At 41.7% G+C, this 18,047-nt stretch overlaps 1 protein-coding gene across 1 annotated transcript in view; it reads left to right on the top strand.

The window, feature by feature from the left end:
• LOC311054211 (cohesin subunit SA-1-like) overlaps positions 1–17,700 on the top strand; it is a gene marked incomplete at its 5' end in the record, with an annotated part of 20,586 nt that extends 2,886 nt beyond the window's left edge. The window contains 27 exons of the mRNA XM_084070089.1: positions 36–43; positions 872–1,076; positions 1,175–1,326; positions 1,558–1,755; positions 1,992–2,090; positions 2,664–2,743; positions 2,872–2,979; positions 3,758–3,854; positions 4,380–4,476; positions 4,613–4,716; positions 4,943–5,035; positions 6,923–7,063; positions 7,210–7,410; positions 8,113–8,180; positions 8,329–8,398; positions 8,977–9,060; positions 10,174–10,266; positions 10,557–10,719; positions 11,274–11,404; positions 12,624–12,725; positions 13,217–13,350; positions 14,170–14,298; positions 15,015–15,145; positions 15,240–15,486; positions 15,760–15,840; positions 16,166–16,283; positions 17,436–17,700. Coding sequence (XP_083926215.1) covers positions 36–43; positions 872–1,076; positions 1,175–1,326; positions 1,558–1,755; positions 1,992–2,090; positions 2,664–2,743; positions 2,872–2,979; positions 3,758–3,854; positions 4,380–4,476; positions 4,613–4,716; positions 4,943–5,035; positions 6,923–7,063; positions 7,210–7,410; positions 8,113–8,180; positions 8,329–8,398; positions 8,977–9,060; positions 10,174–10,266; positions 10,557–10,719; positions 11,274–11,404; positions 12,624–12,725; positions 13,217–13,350; positions 14,170–14,298; positions 15,015–15,145; positions 15,240–15,486; positions 15,760–15,840; positions 16,166–16,283; positions 17,436–17,489 — 3,188 coding nt within the window. The 3' untranslated portion in view covers positions 17,490–17,700. The remainder of the gene's footprint in view (positions 1–35; positions 44–871; positions 1,077–1,174; positions 1,327–1,557; positions 1,756–1,991; positions 2,091–2,663; positions 2,744–2,871; positions 2,980–3,757; positions 3,855–4,379; positions 4,477–4,612; positions 4,717–4,942; positions 5,036–6,922; positions 7,064–7,209; positions 7,411–8,112; positions 8,181–8,328; positions 8,399–8,976; positions 9,061–10,173; positions 10,267–10,556; positions 10,720–11,273; positions 11,405–12,623; positions 12,726–13,216; positions 13,351–14,169; positions 14,299–15,014; positions 15,146–15,239; positions 15,487–15,759; positions 15,841–16,165; positions 16,284–17,435) is intronic.
• Between the last annotated feature and the right edge of the window lie 347 nt (positions 17,701–18,047).

Below are 18,047 nucleotides of genomic sequence, written 5' to 3'. Positions count from 1 at the left end.
TTTCACCTCTGTCTGTCCTATGTGTTTGTCCGCAGCTAATCTCGTAAACCACTGGTCCGATCTGCGTCAAATTGTGCATGCACGGTCCAGGAACACACCCCACCCCAAATGTTTTCAAATCGGCCTCATAATGGCACTATACCAGGCTTTACGTTTTGGCCTATAACTCTTCAACCATAGGTCGTACAATCAAATTTCTCTTCACCTGGTTTCCTCTGATCATGAATTAACTCCCCACATAGACCAGAATATGACAAATTTGGAATGATTTCATATTCTATAACAGCTGGCTATAATTTCCTATTTAACAAAAATGTCAGTCATGAACGCAGTGTTCAATCACCACCAAATTTGAATCACACAATGACGGGCCTCTAAATAACGCAGAGCCAAACACTATTTCACTTAGACCACAAATGCTACACTGTTTTCTTTGCAGAAACATGATGTCTTTACTATTACGGAGCTCTTTCTGAGTCTGCGTGTGGACATGCCACTCCATCAGACCAGAAACATCTCTAATAGTAGGAGCACTGACCGATAATATAAATTGTGCACACAATGTACTGCTGCATTCACAACTTTACAGCTAAAACCTAATTTGTACTCCGTAGTCCAGGCCAGGTCAGCATATGTGTCGATGAAATTAAATTTGTCCCTGAGCAAGACTCTTAACCCCTAATTGCTCACAGGTTCTCATTGGAAACAAGACCGCAAGGACTTTCATGAACGACCTGTTAAAAGGAATTATCCTTATCCTTATCCTTAGTACAATGTGGTTACATTTGAAATTAATGAACTGTCTTGTGATTCATCATTAGTTATTAATAGAAGATAAAACTGCATTTCTCCCACCTCTCCTGTTCCCCAGGCCTCGGTGACCTACCCTCTGTGCTCCACAGGAGCCAAGTGGAAGAGTTTCAACGAGAGCCTGTGTGAGTTCGTCAGGGTTCTGGTGCGCTCGTGTGAGAACGGCCTGCTGTATGATGATAACCTGTTCTCCACTCTGCTGCCGTTGCTCACCAGCCTGTCTGACTCACAGGTCCGAGCCTTCAGACACACCAGCACACTGCTGGGTGAGTTGGCAACCCACACTTAGCCACACGCAAAGGCATAGTCATCTGCCTTGAAATTTGGAGTATAGTGTGTGTGTGTGTGTGTGTGTGTTTGTCAGCCATGAAGCTGATGACAGGGTTGGTGGAGGCATCTGTGAAGGTGTCCACTCGACTGCAGACCACCACTCGGCATTACGAAAATGAGATCCACAAGCCAGTCCAGCACCAGGACGTCACCAGACTAGAAGAGCTACAGAACACTATCACTCAGGTGACACACACACACACACACACACACACACACACACACACACACACACACACACACACACACACACACACACACACACACACACACACACACACACACACACACACACACACACACACACACACACACATCCACATCATTATTTACCTTTATTTACCTTTATTTACACTTTTAATGTATGCCAAATTGCTTATGCATATGGGGACATCTCATTATCTGTGTGTGTTGTAGTTGAGAGAGAACCGTGAGGAGCTGACGGCCATGACAGACAGCGCTTTCAATGGTGTGTTTGTCCACCGGTACCGGGACGTGGTGCCAGAGATCAGGGCCATCTGCATCCAAGAACTGGGCACCTGTGTAATGCACAACCCTGAGTGCTTCCTCGATGACCAATACCTCAAATACCTGGGGTGGATCCTACATGACTCGGTAGGAGTCACAAACACACGCGCACACACACCATTATTTATATTTACTCTTTCTTTATTTTTTTGTTTATTTCTCTATCATCCTATGTAGAATGATATATGAAATTCCCTCCCTAGTCATCCAATTTGGACACACGCATTAACACACACAAATAAAAAGCACTTAAAAATAATAGCCTTCCCAAGACAGCTCACACTGTGTGTGTGTGTGTGTGTGTGTGTTGTTTGTCCCTCCAGCAAGGCTCAGTGCGCCTGCAGTGTGTGCGTGTGCTGCAGGGTTTGTACCGGGAGAAGGATTTCATTGGACGCCTGGAGATGTTCACCAGCAGATTCAAAGTCAGCAATCCTCACCTCACTGTACCTTTTCTCTCTCTTTCTAGCACCCCTCCCCAGCCCCACTCATACACTACCACCCCCCCCCCCCATCTGTCCCTTTCTCTTACCCCCTACATGTTCACCAAATATTCTTCTTTCTCTTTTGCATGTTCCTTGTATTTTCTGCACCCGTTCCCCTCTATCGCTCTGCCTCTTCTGTCCTGGTCTCTCTCTTTCTCTTTCTTTTTGTGTGTCAATCGTGTCTGTCAGTCACTGTATGTTTGTGTCTATGTTTAACAATTAATAATCTCTTGTCAGCAAATGAAAACCAAAGATTAAGGTATGTTTTAAGGCTGGACCATAATGGACCAAATCAAATATCACGATATGTTTGACCAAATACCTCTACAAAATCAAATATCATGAACCCCCTGAAGGACCCCTGAGAGTCCCCGGACCCCACTTTGAAAACCACTGCTTTACATCCATGCATGTGTATGTATTTTTGGGCATGCGCACTTGTGTACAAATGTTCTCACATGTATGGTGTGTGTGTGTGTGTGTGTGTGTGTGTGTGTGTGTGTGTGTGTGCAGGAGAGAATTCTGTGCATGGCGCTAGACAAGGACTTAGATGTGGCTGTTGAGATCATGCAGCTGCTGTTGCTCATCTATCAGTGAGTCTGCACAATGCAAGCGTTACTCAGCACTGGTCATGTACATTATCTTTTTAAGATAAAAGAAACAAAACTTTAGCTTATGGAATATAACTCTTCTGGTGTGTGTTTGTGTGTGTGTGTTGTAGGCAGACAGAGGGAGGCCTGACAGACGCAGAGTGTAGCCACTTGTATCATATGGTGTTTGTCAGCAACAGAGGACTGGCTGCTGGTGCTGGTACTATCGTCTACAACATGTATGCTAACACCCCTCTATTTTATATCCACCTACCTACAGTAGCCATTTCACAGCCCGGCTGCAACACATACACATTTAGAGTTAAAGATTTTCGCTTAAAAAATATATAAATATATATTCAAAGATTTGCACATTTTTTCATGATTTTTCAAAAATAGCAGATCTACAAGCTCATAGCTATGAGCTTGTATATCTGCTATTTTTGAATAGCCAAAGTATAAAATAATTGTTAAAGTGGTTAAAATCTAAAATGACAGATGCTTTCCCGGTTTTAAGGGGTTATGGGAAATTCACACACGATTTTTTAATCTAAATCCCATTGTTCTGATGTGAGATTATATATAGTGTGAAAAAAATTGCTAAGTATTTTCTGTGCATTCTGAGCGGAATTGTTAAGTGTGTGTGTGTGTGTGTTGTGTGTGTGTGTGTGTGTGTGTGTGTGTGTGTGTGTGTACAGTATATATATAGATATATAGATTTGTTTGTACAGTATACGTGATCTAGTCACATCAAAACAATGGGATTTAGGTTCAAAATTGGTAATATTTGCAATGCTAATATTAATATGCATCAGAAGTACAAATCTACAACACTAAATTATATTTTTGCGTAGTTTTAAGTCATCCCCAACATGCAGCATGCACAAATAAAGTCTACAAAATCTTCAACCCACTAGAATGTTAAATGCTTTCTAGTTTTAAGTCATCTGCTGTGTGTGTGTGTGTGTGTGTGTGTGTGTGTGTGTGTGTGTGTGTGTGTGTGTGTGTGTTTGTCAGATGGAAACGGCAGGTCGCTGGAGACCCTCAACTTGCTGACGAAGATGACACCATGGTCTTTTTTCACTCCCTGGTAAAATTCTACATCCAGTCTGAGGTAATTCCTCTGTGCTTGTCTCTCTTTCCATCTCTCTGTCATTATTGCTCTCTAGTTCTTTTGCTAGCTGAAATGAGTCTTCTATGAATTACTATGATAACTTTGTAGCGATGTAGAAATGTTTTAGTTTTAACTTGTATTGCCATTCATATCATTCTAATTGACAGGCAATTAACATCAAAGTGCAAAGAAAATGAATACTCAGTCTAAATACATAATCTTTAAAGAAAAACAACCCGCCCCCAACCCCCTTTTTCTGTCTTGTCTGACCACCGCTCATCCGTCTTTCCTCTTCACCCATGTTTCTCTCTGTTCTCACACTGCTCAAACTTTACCCTGACTCACAATGCTTAAAGTTGAAATCAGATTAACAGTAAAAGCTGCTAACATTCAACACAGTGCCCAGATAACCAACGAACGTTTGGACCTTGGGACGTTGGTGGCCAACCCTAGTGTTTATACTGTATGTACAGTATTATGATTTGGTTCAGTGTTCAGGAGCTCATCTCTCTCCCTCCCTTCCAGTTCCATGAGCATGGATCTTACCTGGTGGACAGTCTGTGGGGCGTCCCTGAACTGAGGGACTGGAACACCATGACCTCCCTGCTACTGCATGAGCCTGGTACTATATACTGTACATACAGAAACATCCTCAGAGTGGAAAAACATACCTATAAAGATCCATTCTATCCCCCTTCCCTCTTATCCCAATAGCTTTAAATGTACAGTTGGTCTGATTATCTGTCTGTGTGTGCCAGGTCTGCAGTATGAACAGGAGGGTGCTCTGATAGAGATCATGACATGTGCTATCAGACAGGCAGCTGAGGCTAAACCCCCTGTAGGGAGAGATCAGGGCAAGAAGGTGGACACACACACACACACACACACACACACACACACACACACACACACACACACACACAAACTATTTCTGTTCTCCCCACTGGCCTGTACAATAATATATTTTGTATCTGTTGCTCTTCTACACTATACATCTGTTGTCATGTTACCATTGTGTTGCTGTGTGTGTGTGTGTGTGTGTGTGTGTGTGTGTGTGTGTGTGTGTGTGTGTGTGTGTGTGAGATCAGGTCTTAAGCCAGAAGGATAAGAAAAGCCATGCTCAAGACAGGAGGCGTATCAGCAGCCATTTCATCCCTGTCCTGCCCCAGCTACTGGCCAAGGTACCCGAGAGAGAGTGGAGGTATCTGGGTGGCTAAAGTACTCGCCCACCACAGTAGAGATGTGTTTGATTCCTCCACAGTACCCCAGGGTTTGCTGTCAGGGGATTGTCTGTAGAATATGACTTTTTAATGGTTGGTCAGAGAACTTGTTCAGCAGGGAGCAGAACCAAGAGGGATAGCATGAAGCTCTGCATGTGTGGAGCTCTCCGAGTGAAACTCCTCTGTTGGCTGAAAACAAAGGGCTGGCCAGTGACTCTACAGTATGTGTATCAGAGGAGGGTTGTCTACAGTTAGGGTTCCCAAACTTTTCAGGCCGCGACCCCCCCAAAATAATCATATTTGAGCTGGGGATCCCCAAATAATCTTATTTGAACTGGGGACCCCCACCCTGACAAGCATTTGGAATTGTAGTAATTGAGGCATTACATTTAGTTTGACTTGGTTCCACATACTGTATGTTGGTTAATTTACTGTTGAGTGACAAAACTGTGTTGCACATTAAGCTAATCATCTCGGGACCCCCAAAATAATTTCTCAAATAGTGGGTCGGGACCCATGTTTCGGTCGCGGACCAAATCTTTTATAGGTCGCGAGTAAATATCCTCTTTTTTAGTGTCTTCCATTAAAATATATATATTATTAAGTAAAAAACATAATCACAACTTTTCATCAATTAAATGAATTCCAATATATTTCATAAATAAAATGAAATGAATCAAATCATTTCCTTAGATAAATTAAAAAGAAACTTTTAAGAAGTAGTGAAAATAGCCGATCTATCGCGCCTTGTAGATCTGCTATTTTCACTAGTTTGGTCCCGGGCAAACGTCTAATCTCTCTTTTGGGTAGGGATGTTCGATATTATCGGCCTCCCGATATTATCGGCCGATATTAGCATAAAAATCGATATCGGAAAATATCAGTATCGTTTTTTTTTTTTTTTTTTTTTTTAATAATTTACAGTAGTTCTTACTGTATGGTGTGTGTGATATGAAATTTGAGCTTACCCTAATCACAATAATCCCCGCATATATCGGTATCGGTTGATATCGGTATCGGTAATTAAGAGTTTGACAATATCGGTATATCGGTTATCGGTAAAAAAGCCAATATCGGACAACCCTACTTTTGGGTCTTGAGCTAAAAAGTTTGGGAACCACTGGTCTACAGGTTCCCTCGGCCAATAGATGGGAGTGGGGTTAGCAGTGACAGATTTTATTGTTTATACTTTATTTATTTAAAAATGTAATTAGAGGATAAACCCCTTGACATGCATCACCTCGGGGTCCTCTCTGGCACAATGCATAACAAATTATGGTGATAATAAATAAAACAGTCCAACAACACACCACAAAACAATCAATTTAATGTAATCCCAGACCACACTACGTTTGTTACAAATGATCAAGGGGAGTTGGTAACAATTACATTGGGGTAGAGAAAAATGAGGGTAGAGGGAGGGATTTAGACTGAGTAATGGAGACAGTGGGACATCAAGTTAATGTTTTCAGAATCAGACACACTTTATTGGCTAGTTGACCTCAGGCCTGTGCACATATGCATAGTACATTGCACACTTTCAGAGTGTAGATAATACCTCGAGGTGTACACCAACTATTATTACAGTACAGTACTTTATTAGACTGCCAATTTAATCACAAGTTGTGTCAAGACACTTTACATATTGAGCAGAGACCCGTCATTGTTTAACCACTTTCAACCTGGTGTTGTTAACTGGTTATTTTGGGCAAAAATGGAAAACGCGTCACATAATGCGTTGTGAGCTTGTAGATCGGCTATTTTAGAAATTTCTTAGTATAAAATAGGACGTAAGGGGGCTAACTATGGGCGGCTACACTAATCCTTTCCCTTGCCTCTGTCCTCCAGTACTCTGCAGATGCTAAGAATGTGAACCGCCTCCTGGAAGTCCCTCTCTACTTTGACCTGGAGACCTACAGCACCAATGGACAACTAGACAAGGTGAGCAGACAGGAAGTCAACCTGGGAGGTCACCCGGTTTACCCAGAAGTCAGGTTCCCTGGTGACGCAATTTGGCTTAACTTGACCATCTCTATCCCTTCTCTCTATATATATCTCTTCCCATCTATATCTATCTGTCTGTCTGTCTGTCTGTGTGTCTGTGTGTGTGTCTCGCTCTCTCTGTGTGTGTACAGTATCTGGATCTGCTGCTGGAGCAGATGTGTGACATTGTGATGAAACACACAGAGGCCAGTGTGCTGGAGGCGTGCACACGTCTGTTCGCCTCCCTGTGCTCAGAGCAATACACCTTCTATGCTCGCTTTGAAACAGCCATCACCCGTCTGCTGGACAGCCTGTCAGACCACCTCAACCACTTACTCAGCAACGTGCTGGAGGTACTGTATACACACACACACCACATGCTACTTTACATAATATAATGGCAAAGTAAAGAAAATGCCTCAGTAGTTGGACAGTAACATGTTTAGTAGCTCTGATAAAAACAGCATTTATTAAATGCATAAAACTATACTTTTTGAGATGGCATTTAGAGGTATTGAGCTGCTTCTGCCTGTTAACTTGTAACTGCTCAAAATGAGCAAGTTGGTGCCTTGGTTTTCTCCGCCTTTCGTGTATGAACAATGGGTGAATGTGAAATACACTGTCTTAGGAGCTGTTCTTGATGGCCTCTAGTTGAAGGTCGTGCTCATAGCGACCACAACATCTCAGGTGGTTTAACTCCAACCAATCTCTTACACCAGTGATTTTCAACCTTTTGTGGATCCGGGCCCACTTTAAAGTCTTGAGTGTTCGAGGCTCACCCATCTGACCACTTAACACAGCGGCTGTCGTGTTAAGTAGTCAGATGGGTGCGCCGTGTGCATTTTCAGCGCACATTTATGCAGTGTAGCTTGAATCAATGGAACTAACATTAAGTTCCTATTCATCGGTATCACAATGAAAACACTTTAAAAAAAAACATTATTATTATTTTTTTCATTAAATTAGTTGGGGGCCCACTTGCAATATCCTCATGGCACATTTGTTGCACATGGTCATGCATTTTGATTGAACGTGAAGGTGACTGTGTGTTTTAGGAGACTGCTGATGAAGATGACCTGTATGGTGCTGCCACGGCTTTGACCAAGATTGCTGCTCTCAGCAGGTAAATTAAAACAGTAAGTGCATGTGCATGTGTGCATCCAAGTATATGTCACAAGGAGTGTATTATAATTGTGTGTGTGTGTGTGTGTGTGTGTGTGTGTGTGTGTGTGTGTGTGTGTGTCATGTTCCAGGTCATTTAATATAATCAGGGGACAGCACTTGGAGCCCTGTCTTCAGCTGCTGAACAAGGGTGTGAAGTCCGGAGACATGAACAAGCAGGTGCTTGACTGTTTTCACACATCCTTCATGATAGTCATACACATCGTGGGACGTTGATCAGCCACCGTTCACATTTCTTGTACATTTTGGGTGGTTGGACCTGGGATGTATAACCACTTGAACACCAGCATCCGTATTCTGAGGGGAACATTAGCCAAAAATAGCCGATCTTCAAGCACACTGTCTACACCAAAGATATCTGGTGTAGACAAAAGAGAGCCAACTCAGGTCCAATTTACTAAGTATAGAGGGTTTAAGTGATTAAAAGGTTAACCATTTAAACTAAAACGAATCGCTATCAATTTAGAACTAATTAACAGACAATTTGAATTATTTACAATTATGCATAACAGGGGTTAGACAATGCTTGAATACATAATGGTACATAATTCTCCACACAGCCAAGCCAGCTGAAACAGCGCAGTATTTGGCAAATTGTTTGGCTTTGTCCATACACACACACACACACACACACACACACACACACACACACACACACACACACACACACAAAGTTCAACAGCAGTGGTTAAGACAGATAGAGCTGACACCTGACTTCTTCTTCCATATGATTCCAGCTGATGGTTGCAGCTCTGCAGAGTGCTGCCTTCCACCTGTTCTGGGCCAGGGTGCCAGTGTCAGCCAGTTCCTCTCCTGCTGTGGTAACCACACACACTCATTCTTTTTGCAAAGAGAAAAGAATAACCTTAAAATTACTCAATACAGCATCATTATTCAGAAGCCAAATGTTTGCACAGTGGAAAATACCTTTATTTACACAATTATGTTGTGCAAATCTTTCTCTGACTGGAGCTTCAGTTCTTATTCTCTTGAGTTGTTGGGGGCAGTGTACGTTGCATGGGAGTAATGGTGTCCAACTCGTTAAACAAAGGTCCCTTCTGCACACTGGGGTGATGTCTCATGCTCACATTGAGAACTCTAATTAAGATAAGTCCATTTACCAAAGTCCATTTACCAAAAGAAAACCTGCGGAACAGGTGCTGCTCCGACCAACCTGTTGGAGTAGTAGAGCAACAGCAGAAACAAAACACAATCTCCTGCTGGCTTCCCATTCGTGAACACAGTCAAGTGTGTTTGCTGGAGTATATGGTGTGTGTATGTATGTACGAGTATGTATGTAGTATGAGTGCTGTGCTGAGCATCCATTCTACAAATTGCATTTAAGTTGCATGTCATTCAAAATCGTTCAGTTAATTCAAATTGATTGAAGCATTCAACCCAAGTTAGATTTTTTTCTTTTACTTTTCTGAGAGAAAAAGGGAAAATAATATATAGGAAAGGTTGTATTGCAGTACAAACGGCAGTAGTTACGTCGACCTGGTCTCAGACCACATGCCTGCTGCAGCACCACATGACTACGGGAACAGTTTGCCACCTGTGAAGGATTCAGTGTGCTCAGTGAAAGTGGTGTTACGTGGAGCGAGTCTCTGACCATGTACTGTTACTGTAGACTACAGTACATGGTCAGAGACTACCTCCACGCATCACCACTTTCACTTGCACACTTTTGTCCCTCTACAGTGTAGAGGGACAAAAGTGTGCAAGGTTTCATTCTCTGATTTAACCCCTTAAGACCTACAGTATATACTTCATTGTATGACTAATAGCGGGAATAACTGATCTACAAGCTCACAGCGCGTCGCAATTTTTAAAATGTTTCAGCGTTTTGGATGTCCAAAATAGGGACGCCAGGTTGCCAGTGGTTAAGCTGTGTTAATAAGTCGAACAATCACCCGACTCCTTCTCTCTCCCAGATGGAGCCAATGCAAGTGAAGAAGGCGGTGAAGTCTTTCTACAGAGTGTCTGAGAAATGTCTGACCTGCGACCAGGCAGAGATCAGAGACAAGGTCAGATCTTCACTGTAGAATCTAATCTGGATTACTTTTGGCCAGTTAAAATGTTGGATGTGTGAAAGGACACATTAGACAAAGACTGCATCTTTGTCCCATTTCCTGTCTCTGTTCCATTCTATCTATTGAGTAAAAACTGCAACGTGTGTGTGTGTGTGTGTGTCTGTCTGTCTGTCTGTCTGTCTGTCTGTCTGTCTGTCTGTCTGTCTGTCTGTGTCTGTGTCTGTGTCTGTGTGTGTGTGTGTGTGTGTGTGTGTGTGTGTGTGTGCGCGCGCTGTCCTCTCCAGGCCTTTGAACTGCTGTGTGACCTGTTGGTGCTGTACAGCGGTTATTCGGTTCGTTCCCAGGCAGACCTCAAGATGCTGAGCTGTTCTTGCCCTCAAACCCTCCAAACTGAGATGTCTGGCTTCCTCGTCGACTTCATCTTTACCGAAGACGACGAGTATGATGGTGCGCGCACGTGTAATACAGAGCCTGTCCATGACCGTTTACGGCTTTCTTTTTTCTCTTTAATTGTTTTATATATTTTGTTGCCAGATTGAACACATTTGAATTTGAACACATCATTTCCTTTTAACTTGATAGTCTAAGCCATACTATGTATACATACATACGTATGTATGTAAAGTATAGGTAGTTCTCTACTTCATATTTTTCTGGGACACCGAATGACGCTTATTACAAATCGAACAAGCGAATCGCAAAGGCCCCAATGGATGGATTACTTCCTCTTTGTGCTTGACATGGAAGCAGAGCTTAGCTATGAATGGAAATGTCCATTATATATATTTATTTATATATTCTAAGCTTATCACTTCCTCATACCTCTCACTGTTGCTTCGACCATCTCTCCCTCACTCGCCTCCATCTTTTCCAATATTGACCAGTGTTGACTCATACAATATTGAAACAAAGGCTACAGTTTCTCTCTGTCAGGAAAACTGCAGCCCAATCTGCAGCTCTCTGATGATTCACCCTCAGTCTTTCTATCCTCCCCTACCCAGATGAGTCAGAGGAAGTGAAGCTAGCCGCTGTCCAACGGAAACGTAACCAGCTGGCTGGCTACTGCAAACTGATCCTCTTCGGAGTGCTGGACCTCAAGGCTGCCACAGATGTCTTCAAGTATTATGACAAGGTGGAGAAAATGCAAAAAAGCAACTGATATGTTCTGTGCTACCTGAGTCCTCTTCTATATGCAATGTAATTGACCTTTTAAATTGGAAATAAACAAAGCAAAAACTAAAGTATTAACACAAAAAGTTAACGAGTTGGAGTAAGTGAGAGAATTAATTAAGGAACGACGGAAGCAGTGATTGAGAGGAGGGGAGTGAGAACTAGTGAGGACGCTAACAAATGAGTCAAAAGAACAGTGGGTGAAATAAACCGAAGTTGACAATGATATGGGAATAATACTTTTACATTTAGACATCTAGTTGACACTGTAATCCAGTGGAAATTTGAAAATCTTCCTGCTGTGAATTTGAGATTAATTGAGTCAACAGATCTTTTATACAGAGAATTATCCAACATAAGACTAATACAATAATGTTTTATATGATAAGCAGCATCACAACAAAATAAACACAGGTGCCACTGTCGCAAAATTGCTTGCTCAGGGTGGGATTGTCGGGTCTCTTCTCTACATGTAAAGTGTCTTGAGACAACTTGTTATTTGACATAAAATTGAATTGAATTGAATTGAAGAAACTAGAATTTCAAGTGTGCCTGGTAAAATAAAGCCAGGATTGTGTCCACTTTAACCATTATTAATACTTTGGCTATTCAAAAATAGCAGATCTACAAGTTCATAGCACGGCACCGAGTGCTGCGCTATGAGCTTGTAGATCTGCTATTTTTTTTTATCTTAAATTTGTGCAATTTTTTTAATACATACATATTTTTAAAGGTCACATTTTTTTACATAAATCTTTGCTTCTGGGGCGCGGTCGCTGGAACAAAATATTTTGAGATGGGGCGGTCGGCCATGATCAAATACATATCATTTTGGGGGTCCTTGATATGAAAAAGTTTGAAAAATGTCTTCTAAATCAACAATTTTCTGAAAAAAAAAAGTATGTTGCTATGTCAGTGGTTCTCAAACCTTTTATATATATATATATATATATATATATATATATATATATATATATATATATATATATATATATATATATATATATATATATCTTTTTTCCCAAAGATTTGCACACATTTTCACAATTAGAAAAAAAATTGTAGATCTACAAGCTCAGCCGTGCTATGAGCTTGTAGATCTGAAATCAAAAAATGACACAGATGCTTTCCCGGTCTTAATGGATTAATAATGACAAACTTCCTTTCCTTCTCTACTGCAGTTCTATAATGACTTTGGGGACATCATCAAACTGCTTCTAAACAAGAGCAAGCTCATCGATCCAGTCGAGAGTGCCATGACTGTGTGTCTCTGCCTGCAGCAGGTGTGTGTGTGTGTGTGTGTGTGTGTGTGTGTGTGCGCGTGCATGCGTGCGTGTGTGTGTGTGTGATGACACAATACGGACCACTGCTTTGAGTATCAAGTAGCTGGGTTTCACTGTGTCTCCACAATCTTTAAAATTTACTTTTAAATACTGCTGTTGTCTCTTGTGAAAACTCCCAACCACCTGGCACTTATGTCCATATAAAACAAAATCAAGCAAGCAGGTGGAAGCAACCAAGGAAACCAAATACAGTAAAATAATAAACTACAATACAGAGGAAAATATCCAAGCAAGTTGAATTTCCAGACGGTGCTGTACAAAATGTGTGTATTGTTTGAATTCAGTGTGTGTGTGTGTGTGTGTGTGTGTGTGTGTGTGTGTGTGTGTGTGTGTGTGTGTGTGTGTGTGTGTGTGTGTGTGTGTGTGTGTGTGTGTGTGTGTGTGTGTGTGTCTGTGTCTGTGTGTGTGTGTGTGTGTGTGTGTATTTTCAGCTATTCACATACCTGGACCCTACTGAGAACTCTGGGAGGGAGTTTGAAGAGATCATAGAATTGGCCAAGAAGCTTGCCATGAGCTTGGGTGTCAACCTACAACGCATCCAAGAGCCACTGCAGGCCCTGCACATGTTAGTCCCTCCTTATGTCCTTGTTTTGCATTTTTCTGAGGATGTTCTCCACAGAGACTTAACCACATGAACCCTAGCACCCTTGTTCGGCGGCAAACATTCAGTGAAAGTAGAAGATCTACAAGCTCACAACGCATCATTGTGACACATTTTTGAGTTTGTAGATCGGTTATTTTGGGTGAAAAGGTTTGTTGTAGAGGGAAAAAAGAGGGGGCCTAGTATAGAAGAATCAACTTTATTGTCACATCACAGGATTACAGGTGTTAAGAAGTGGGTGAAATTCGTTTTTGCGCAACCTCCATCATTAATGTTGTTCAGAATGGGAAAACAAAGAAAAAGAGTGGGTACAGGAAGAGTATGAGCAAGTTAAAAAATCTAACAGTATAGAAACATGTGAAAGAGAACAAAAAAAATTACAATGACCTTCAGACATAGTTTTAATGTTTAATTGCATCATAGGGTGACGTTACCAGCGTGTGCAGATTTTCAGGTTTTTTTTCACAGGTTTATTACGTTTTCTTTTTTTTTTGGTACCTCACATGTTGAGGGGCCTCTATAGAGCACTCTTTTAAAAGTGCAATATCTTCGACCCATAGGGAGTCCACAAATTCTATAAATGCGCCATCTGCCGCACAAACTCTATTTTCCCCTGTTGGTTCCTCTTGTCCTGACAGCTAAAACCCACGATTGACACAGCCCTGGATAGGCAACCCGGCATGGCGGAGATCTGCAATCAGAGGAGCTCACTTTTCTACTTTGAAATGACAGTTTCTTTTGTGTGTGTATGTGTGTTTGCGTGTGCGTGTGCGTGCACTTCAGGGAGGGTATACGCTTTGCGTTCCATGGCATACAGGAGGTGGAAGGAGGGCTCCAGCCCACAAAGTTGCTCTTTCTGGAGATCCTCAGTGAATTCAGCTTTAAAGTTCTCCGCCAGAACCGAACCCATATGTGAGGAGACACACACAACATGCACACTCGGCTACATCAAACGAAGCCAAGGACACTCTATTATACACTCATTATCACATTGACTTGCATTACCATGTGCCCCATGTTTTCAGTCACTTTATTATTGAAAGTTGAATACAGGCCTGGGTAGAGTAGCGGTCCAGGCACCCTAGGCTGCAATGACATGGTGTCGCAGGTTCGAATCCTGATCCTGACGACCTTTGCTGTGTGTCACTCCCCAGCTCTCTCCCCATTTCCTATCAGTCTGCTGTCCTATCATTAAAGGCATAAAAGCCCAAAAACAATTCTTAAAAAAAGAAAAAAAAGTGAAATACACCTTTACATGCTCAGTGAATATCATCCAAGGTCCTTTCCTTTTTGACAAATCCAGAAGTCACTGAATTAGAAGTCTGTGTTGTCCCAAGCTTGAATAGTTTTGAAAAAAAAGTTTCCTTCTTCGTTTTGGCTCTAGACATAGTCCTGGAGGAATGCTATTTCATTCCACTGTGTACTTGCATATTGACGGGATTACAAATAAAGCTCCACTCTGTAAAATGCTTAATTATAAATATAAACATGCTTAAATCCCTTTTCCTTAATTCCACTAGCTGCAAAGTGCTATGGTAACTACTTTTAACAGAGATGGAAACAACATTTCTAAACCAAGATTTTTAAATGTATTTTTTCACTTAATTCTTGCCATATTATGCTAACAGAACTGCCATCCTTAACGGCAAGTGCTCCAAGGCTGCCCTCTCCTGGCCATCTGTCAGAATGTACCATCGCTCCTTGAGCACCTCCACATCCAGTCCTACGAAGCCGAAACGCAGGAGGCTCCCCGGCCCAGGTGAGAAGGAGACACATGATTTGTCATAATGTTTTTATGGGATAATATCCATGTATAATCATAGGAGTCATTGTATTGGCATTTCATCCCCAAGAACCCAGTCCTCCAGGGTCAGCTTCCGGGTCAGAGAGCGGTATCCCATTCCCGAGCATCGATGAAACTCCAACCTTTACCTCCACTTTGCTCAAAGGGGCAGAGGCTTCCAGTAGCCCATTGCCGAGCAACCTGGGAAGTCCACCCTTTAGCTCCACCGTGGTCCACCATGAGTCAACAATGCTCTTAGGCTTGGATAAAGACGGACACATCTCTGAACCTGAGTCTGAAGAAGAGTTCTCTGAGGGGTATGTTTCTTTTTTTTAATAGTGTAGTGTATCTAGGATCAGCAGGTTGCAGATATTTTGGCATTATATAAGAGAAATTAGTTAATGGCCTGTCAATAAGTACATAATTAATTTAAAAGGAGTCATGTATCCTAGATTAGACAGTCCAGAGTGTGTGTGATTATATATAGAGATAGATAGATATTCCATGAAATCGAGCATTTTAGACAACAGTCTATTTTTTTAAGAAGGCAAAATTATATTATAATGCGTTTTCATGTTGTTTTTTCCCAGGTCCCAGATGCGCAATGTGAATACCCAGAGACAACAACGTGACTCTGACCTCAGGGATCTGGACTCCCACATGGTTACAATGTAAGAGGGGGCATTAGCCACTAATCTTTCTGTAAATGTCTTGAATCTTGTCTTTAAATGTCATGTTGTCGGTGAACGGCTTAAGTTGCATTCAAAGTTACTACTACTAAAATGTTTTACGCCTGTGTTATAAATGATCTTGTCAGTTTTCAATTCTTAAAAATGTAATTCCATTTTCTTTTTTCCAAAAATAAGATCTGTCATTTTAGACAATAATTATGTATCTCAATCATATTGAGATACAAATAAATAAATCCTGGTTTCTTCTTTGTACACTCGGGTGGTCAGCAAGCAATCGATGCCAGATTTGTGTTTTGCTTTCCAGCCTGTCTCTGATTGAGGAAGATGAAGAGGAACCTATGATTGAGGACTTTGAAGATTTGGAAGAAGGGCAATCTACAATTGAGGACATCGATAACAACTCTGGCAGTGGACATACACTGGTAATGCGTGGCTGTGTGTAAATATATACTAGTGCATATACTGTATATTGCTCCTAATAAATAGGATGGGTAGATGCAGAGGACACATTTCACATATTATGTGCAACTGTACAGTGACAGAAAATACCCAAAAGGAGTGGGGGAAACCAGCTCAATGGCCTAATGGATAGCATGTCCGCTCTTGGGAGGTTGGGCAGAGTCATATAAAGCTGTGATTCTTAAACCTTTTTGTGCCTTGATATATGTATTTGGTCACGGACCCCCATCTTTAAAAAAAATTGTGCAAGGGACCTCCAGAACCAGATTTGAATTAAGGTTTTCGCTTTGAGTTTGTATATCTGGTATTTTTGAATAGCAAAAAAATACAATATGGTTAAATTGGTTAAAATTATTGTGATGCTACATTACGCCCAAACTATACCGGGCTTTTCAAAGCGAGCGTATTCGTGGTGCGTTTGGAAAGATCCTGACTACACCAGGTGCGTGGATAACGTGAGCCTACGCAAGCTTTAAAATGGGATTGGATCTATAAATGCGAGTGTGCGTATGCAGGGCTCGTGTGTGTGCACATTCTCTGGTGTGTGTCGGCCGTTAACACATTTTGCTGGGAGACCCCTGGTACCCCCCCAAGGACCATGGGGGTCCAATTACAGAGGAGAGCCAGTTGGGACTGAGGCAGAGTGAGTGAGTGTTTGTAGTGTGGCCCCACCTAGCCAGTCAGCACAGGTGTCGTCAAATCAGGCTGAGCGAGGAGGTAGATTGGCAGATACCACCCCTCAATAATGTGGCCTAGGCTGGGGCACTCTCTAGGCTGTACTCTGCCCTGTCCCACTGCCTCGCCTCGGCGAGGTGCTTACCAGTCAGGCGGTTCCCCAGCGAGACTCCACAAAATATGTACACAGACACACACTAATAGAAATGTATAGTTTCATTCACCAAAGATGCATTACATCTGCAATTACCTTTTTTTGTTTTTATGTTCTTATTTATTTATTTTTAACCCAAAACATCTTTTCATTTCAGGGTCTGTAGGACATTGTCATTTGATATGGGGGTCCATGGCCTAATGGAAGTCCATATGGGAATCCTTTACATGGAAAAAGTATGAAAACCCCTGCTTTATACAACTAATTGTTCCTCTTTGGTTTGCAGCAATCCACTCGTCAAACCTCCACCAGGTCCAGCTTCCTTGAGGACCTGTTCTAGTGAGGGTCCTGAAGAACCCGAGACGTCCTGCAGTGAGGGCCCTGGAACCAGGAGCCCCTGGGAGACTTTAAGAAAATGTTCACAATGTTGATATCAGTTATATAACCAATCTCTACTACTGTGTGTTGTAATACATTTGAGTGTGCATTAGAGACATCTTACATGTTAAATAGTGACCAGGCCTAAGTTGCGTTTGTTTGACTCATCTTGCTAAATCCACATTTTAACTTGCTAAATTCTTGCTAAATCCAGTTTTGTCATGGAAGAAGAAAGTCTAAAGGTTTTATGCCTACTTGTTTTGTGTTAAGCCCTTCTTGTGATGCAGTTTGTCTTCCAAATGTTCATATGGAGGCTTGCTTGCCTGAGAATTTATTTTCCTAATTTTTTATTTTGTGAAAATTCTTCCTTTTGATGACAAATGTAATGTTTCTGTTTATCTGTTACCACCGCACTCTGGTCCTAAAAAAAACGTTCAACATTAAAAATGAAGAGGGTCTCACTCAGATTTTTTTTTTCTTCTATTCTCCCATATGTTTCACAGATCAGATCACAAAAGAA

The sequence above is a fragment of the Gymnoscopelus microlampas genome (assembly GCF_963454915.1).
Source record: "Gymnoscopelus microlampas genome assembly, chromosome: 10".
NCBI classification, from domain to species: domain Eukaryota; kingdom Metazoa; phylum Chordata; class Actinopteri; order Myctophiformes; family Myctophidae; genus Gymnoscopelus; species Gymnoscopelus microlampas.
This window is presented reverse-complemented; position numbering and strand designations above follow the sequence as displayed.